The sequence below is a fragment of the Sorex araneus genome, chromosome 6 (assembly GCF_027595985.1).
Source record: "Sorex araneus isolate mSorAra2 chromosome 6, mSorAra2.pri, whole genome shotgun sequence".
Taxonomy (NCBI): Eukaryota; Metazoa; Chordata; class Mammalia; order Eulipotyphla; family Soricidae; genus Sorex; species Sorex araneus.
In genome coordinates this window covers 109,018,335-109,024,910 of record NC_073307.1, presented here as the reverse complement: position 1 = coordinate 109,024,910, position 6,576 = coordinate 109,018,335, and the positions used below count along the sequence as shown (strand labels likewise).

General features: G+C 36.1%; 1 protein-coding gene across 1 annotated transcript; it reads left to right on the top strand.

Annotated features, from left to right (window-relative positions):
* The first annotated feature begins 1,217 nt into the window (after positions 1-1,217).
* LOC101539007 (olfactory receptor 10Z1-like) lies at positions 1,218-6,142 on the top strand. Its single transcript, XM_004613680.2, has 2 exons — positions 1,218-2,120; positions 6,020-6,142. The coding sequence occupies exons 1-2, from the start codon at positions 1,218-1,220 to the stop codon at positions 6,140-6,142; spliced, it is 1,026 nt and encodes a 341-aa protein (XP_004613737.2).
* The last annotated feature ends 434 nt before the right edge of the window (positions 6,143-6,576 follow it).

The following is a 6,576-nucleotide window of genomic DNA, read 5'->3' as shown; positions in this document are numbered from 1 at the left end:
CAATAATAAAGCAATTGTATTCTGTTTTCTCTATTACATAAAAATTCCTATTGGAAATAAAAATAAAGAATGGTTCTATGAGGAAAATCTAGGAAGATACTTGGTTGGACTCACTCCATCAGATTTCTCAGTGACAATCATTCTCATAATATAATCAATCTCATCTTTCTAATGTCAATGTTATGCCTCAGTCAGGTACATTAAGCATACCAGGTCCTTACATGAAGAGTTATTAAGAAATTGTCCAGGTGCATGTGATTAAGGTAAGATCCAGTGCATAAGGATATTTTTATATAAGTCACAATGTCTCAACCCCAAGAACCTCTTCAACTTTAAAAGAACATTGCTATACACCAGAAAGATGAGCAATCAAAAGAGATAACATGATATAAGACTTTCTACTTTTTCCACTCAGCATAATACCCTCACAGTGTGAATTGTGCAAGTAGAAAATATTCATTATTTTATGGATAAATAACTTTACACTGTGTGTATATATGTGTGTATAGACAAACATATATTGAACATGATCTTTATCCACTTATCTTCTGTCTTACTATATATTTGGCCTTGGTAATGTTACAATGAACATGAGGAGACATATCTTTTTTAGTTAGTACTTTTATTTTTATTGAATAAACATACATAGGTGTAGTGATGGATTATGTGGTACTCTATCTTAGTTTTGGGGGAAAGCTTTTTTGAAAACCACAGTAAATGCATGATTTTTAAAATGTTACAATAATTTAAAAATACTTAAATGGTTGATTATGGTATTAGTATGACCAATATTTTATTAGCACTAAAAGGTGTCAGTATATTTACATCACAAAAATAAGTATTTTAAAAATGTGTTACTAAAAACTCCAGTGGATAATAACAAAGCAACCATGTTCATATTTTCCTTCTTAATGCAGAACATTATTGAAAATTGAAATAAAGATTTTATGACTAAAATCTAGGAAGATACTTTGGCACATTTTATAAAATTCCTAGAGTTCTCATAACTAGAAGCATTTCCATCACATGAATGCAAGTGATTGACTTCAATGAGATATTTTAAAATCCTAGGCTCTTTCTTGGAGCTATTGTAAACATGAACATGTGGATGTAATTAGGTCAGATGACTCCCATACAGGATATTTTCACAAAAATCTCAGAGCCTTTGCCTCCAGAACCTCTGCACCTTTGAAAGAAAGTTGTCCCACACCAGGAGGATGAGCAATCACACCACTGTCACTTCTTTCATTCTGTGGGGATTTTCCAGTTTCCCAGACCTGCAGGTCCTTCTCTTTGTGTTGATTTTCTTCACCCATTTGACGATTCTAGCTGCAAATGCATCAATCATGGTGGCCATCAAACTCAGTCAGAGCCTTCACACCCCCATGTACTTCTTCCTCTGTGGTCTGTCCTTCTCAGAGACATGTGCCACTATGGTCGTCATACCCCGCACGTTGCTGGACTTACTATCAGTCAGCAAGACCATTTCTCTTCCTCAGTGTGCCACGCAGATGTTTTTTTTCTCTACCTTAGCAACCAATAACTGCTTCATTATGGCTGCCATGTCCTATGACCGCTACACTGCCATTCACAGCCCACTGCACTATGCCATTCGGATGACCCATAAAATTTGTGCTCAGCTCCTGATGGCCTCTTGGATGATTGGGATCCTGGTTGCTCTGAGCATCGTCAACATTGTGTTCAACTTGTCTTTTTGTGATTCCAACATCATCCAGCACTTCTTCTGTGACATCTCACCTGTGATGTCCCTTGCTTGTGACTTTACTCCCTATGATGAAATGGCTATTTTTTTGCTCTCTGTCTTCGTATTAGTGGGCAGCTTTATTTTAATCATGATCTCCTACGTCTTCATTGGATCTGTAATCATGAAGATGCCCTCTGCTAAGGGGAGGTATAAGGCCTTCTCAACTTGCTCCTCCCACCTCACTGTGGTGTCAATACACTACGGGTTTGCTGGGTTTGTGTACTTGAGGCCCAAAAACAGTGACTCATTCAGAGAAGACATGCTGATGGCTGTGACTTATACAGTACTCACCCCTCTGCTCAATCCCATTGTTTACAGTCTAAGGAACAAAGAAATGCAGACAGCCCTGAGGAAGGTACTAAACCATGCAAGCAAGTTAATTCCTCAGACAGCACATAAATGAAACTGAATGTTTTTTTAAAATATATAACAATCCAGGCAGGCAGATATATAGGGGTTTCTTTGCAGTGAGTTTTGTAGTGTGATAAAGCTGAGATGTTAGCTAAAGAAAAGAAGTTAATCTGTCTTTAGCCTAAAAGTTGAAGTCTGCACACCCTGTGAGATGCAGAAATTGTGGTATGATTAGAATCTGAAAGATGCCAGAGTCAGATTCTAGAAGGCTAGTCCCCTGAGAGATGAAAATTCAAGCCATAACAAAATCTGCATAAGAATGTGAAAGGGGACCCCAAGATGTCAGGCCTCTTTCCTTGACAACATCCTAGCAATGAACTCTTAGTTACATAGAAATCCCCATACTATTATTTTTAAACATTTTGATATGTATTAAAAACCTTAATTTACAAAGCTGTTTATAATACAGTTGTCTCAGGCATGCAATCCAACACCAATCTCACCACCAATGTGACCTACCCTCCACCAATTTCTTGGTTTCCCTCTCACCCGCATAGCTTGGCCCTTTAGCAGACATATTACAGATTTGCTTCATATTACTTGCTCCAACAAAACTTTGGAGCAAGTGGAATAATCATAAAATAAATCAATAAAAGTTGATTTGTGTTGATTGATTACTATATAATTTTAACCTGTGTAAATACAGAAATTAGAACACTTAATGAAATATAAATATACATATTCTTATTAACATAAATAATTCTTCAATTCTGGAATTGAAAATAAGTTGCATTTACTTTTAGCATGTACTTTGATCTTCTTGTGGTAAGAATCATATGCTCCTCGTCATTAAAAATAAAACTTTTTAAAAAATTCTTTGGTAGTATATTTTGGAGTTTACCTGAAGGGGCAAAGCCTACAAATGTAAAATTTATTAAAGCTAAGGAGAGCTAAGTAAATTAAAAATGGAAAATTTGGATTAGCCTATTTAAAGTAAAAAGTGTTTCATCCTAAGGATAATATTTATTTTATAGTAGAAAATATTATACTATAGATATTGTTTAAGTATCTGCATTAATAAAAGATTGCAGTAAAAATCTCTATGGAAGTAAAAAGTACCTCATAAAACATAGAACCATCAATATAAATGAGACGTTAATTCATTATTTAAAAAGTATAAAATCTCTTAGCCAGCTAGAAGTAAACATACCTTTCTTAATCTAGTAGAGGGCAGCCATAAGTACCATGAGTGCCATATTTCAATGTCATAAACTAGGAAGTTTGCCCTTTAATGCTTCTTTCAAAATTGGCTTTAAGGTGCTCACTTTGACAGTACATATACTAAAAAACAAAACAAAGCTGTCTTTAAGACTATGAATTACCTAAACTGCTTCCTGACCCTAATGCTAGTGTTGTTTCTTCAAATCTGAATGATAACCTAGTTGGACAGAGTATTCTTGTTGAAATGTTCGATCGTTGAATTTTTGTACTATATATATCCTTTCATTCTCTAATTTTGTAGTCTCATTTCATTGATCAGCAGTGAAACTTATGGGCCTTTCTGGGTATGTATATTGTTTTATTGATATTTATGTTTTCAATATTCTGTCTCCTTCTTTAGAATGTTTAATTTTAAGCACAATGTGTTGTGGAGTTTTCCTAGTTGGGTCTATTTTCACTGGGACGCTTTGGGTCTCTTGGATCTCGGTGCATGTAATACTCAAGCACAGGAAATTCCTCTCTATGATTTCTTTTAGTACTGTTTCTTCTACACATTTTCTTCATTGCTTCACCTTCCTGTTCTTCAGAGACTCTGAATATTCTTCTATTGTACTGCTTAAACTTGTCCCATAGTTCCCTGAGACGTGGTCCATTTCTTTTCAAATTATTTTCCACACTTTGTTGTTTTCTAGCATTTTCTTCTACCTCATCTTGAAGCTTCTTGTTCTTCTTTTTTTAATCTCAGCTACTGTTTTTTTTATATATGATCTAGCAAATTTTTATTTCTACTTGTAATTTTCTGATTACAAAGCTCATAATTTTTTTTCTTTTCACTTTTTGGGTCACATCCGGCGATGCACAGGGGTTACTCCTGGTTTTGCACTCAGGAAGTACTCCCGGTGGTGCTTGGGGGACCATATGGGATGTTGGGAATCAAACTTGGGTCAGCCACATGCAAGGCAAATGCTCTAGCAGCTGTACTATCTCTCCAGCCACACTCATACTTTCCTGTGCTTTGCTGACCTTTCTGACTACCTATGTTATTTTTTCTTTGAGCTTATTAAACATCTTCACAATGGTGTCACTAAATTCAATGTTTTAGGATTTACTAAGCTGGTTGGTGTTGGTTGAGCCCTCTCTGTTCTTGTTTTGAGGTCTTCTATACATTTTCCCATCCCGATTTGTGGTGCTCCTATGTTGCTCTGAGCAGTATGGAATTCGGAGTAGTATATGGCCACTTGCTTCAGAAGCTGTGGAGCTATTTGACATGGTCAAGGTCAGGTGTGAAGGCTTTTGAAACTAGCCAAAAAGAAGGGGAATATAGCTGCCCTGTTCCAATAAAAAAAGGCCTCCAGAGTTGTCAGCCTGGAGATTGATCCACCTGAAAGGGTTTGGCCAAGGGACCATGGATCCCCTCAAAACTTGGGTTATTGGGACCAGTTCCCTCACTGCATAGATCAGGTGGGATTCAGGTACTGTTTGATGTCTTGTAGGGTTTGTGGGACTATCCTGTGCAAGAGATGGAGGTTCTGCTAGCCAAGTTGTTTGCTAGTTTGTTTGTCTTGAGGTCACTCAGTAGTGCTTGGGGTCCATATTTGTTTTGAAGGATCAAAACCCAGGGTCAGTTGTGGGCAAGGGAAGAATCTCTCCCACCCTTGAAGGGTAATTTTATCAGTCCTGTCCTCCCCTGACACTGTTTCCAGGAGATCCAGAAGGATTGAGCAGAGCAGTAACCCTCTCTCTATGGAAGTTACTCCCTACCTGACTTCCCACACCTCCCACAAACAGTCCACTGGTAATAAAGTAAAGCGCTTCCAAGAAAAAAAAATTGTCAGTTTGTTTATAAAGTGATAATCTGATAAAAAGCTAACCTCACTACTCTCCCACTACTTAACCACACTTAGTATTACACACACATGTACACATCAATGCTCATACAGAGATATATGTGGTAAATATCAAAAGATTTTTAAAACATATTATGATATTTTTGGTTGCCTTGGGGAAGAATGAGTAATACAATAAAAAGGATAAACATAAAACATAAGAAAAATAATAGACGTAAAAGAATATAGTGAGAGAGAATAAGAGAAATGTCACTAGTTTTAAACAAAAGCACAGCAGATTGAGGTGAGTGGCATCACAAGACAGCAAAATTTCAAAGAATCTTAATAAAATACGTTGTTTATGAAGTATAAAAATCAGAATGGACTTCTGGAAAAAAATAAACTGATAAAAATCCCCAATAGCACAATAAGAATTTTTAATATATCAAAATACAGGGGTCAAAAATCACCTTTTATTGCCCTAAACTGAAGTAACCTAAATTGTAATTTGATCTTTGAAGGCCTTATTACATAAAATTTCAAATATCCCCTCTCTCCCCTTGCCATAATAAAACATTTTGAAGGGCTAGGGAGAAAGCTCAATGACCTGGAATGCATGTTTGGTCCCCAGAACCACATGAAAGAAATCCCTGGGCACTAAGCTTGGAGTAGCCTCAATTATTACCAAGAATAGTCAAAAACAAAATAAATTAATTAGTTAAAAATTTTGATATCAAATTGCTAATAATAAGGCTACTTTTCTTCTAACTTCACAATTTGTCTTCTCTCATGGTGTGTTTTGTTTTTGTTTTTGTTTTTGTTTTTGTTTTTGTTACATGTCTGTGTCCCCCTACAGATTGTGAAGCCCCAGGAAAAGCAAGTAGGTGAACAAGAATATGAACTTCAACCAAATGAAAATGAATCTGACCCATGGAAATTAAGACTTGATTTCAACATAGAAATCAAAAAACCTTTCTGACTTTTTTAGTGATAAGAGGATTGGGAAATCTTAATCAGAAATCTGTACTTGCTGTCACACAAGAGGGGTGACTCAGGAGAACAGCCCCTACTGACTCATTTTAGACACCCAACATGCTATAAACCACCTTTCCTAAAACTGTGCTTCCCTCTTCTCAGTCTTTATTAAATAACTTCTGTGATCATGATCACAAGATTGAATTGGACACATTAATCCACTATTCCTCAATCTGCCAATTTGGCCCAATAAAGCTCTTTCTCTTAGACCATTAACTATCTCTCCTTTGATTATTCCTTAAGGTACTGTGGAACTTGTCTGTCCTGTGTGTTTATGAAAGGAAATAAGAAAAGAGAAGAGGAAAGCCAGTAAGGGTCAATAAGGGAATTGGGAAATTAAAAGAGAGAAAACAATTATTTGTTTTTAAATGCCACACA

What these genes read in the sequence shown, in the direction of transcription:
- LOC101539007 (XM_004613680.2), top strand. Translation starts at nt 1,218, where the DNA reads ATGAGCAATCACACCACTGTCACTTCTTTCATTCTGTGGGGATTTTCC. An exon ending in TGCAGACAGCCCTGAGGAAG is followed by an intron (nt 2,121 to 6,019) that starts GTACTAAACCAT and finishes GTCCCCCTACAG; the next exon opens with ATTGTGAAGCCCCAGGAAAA.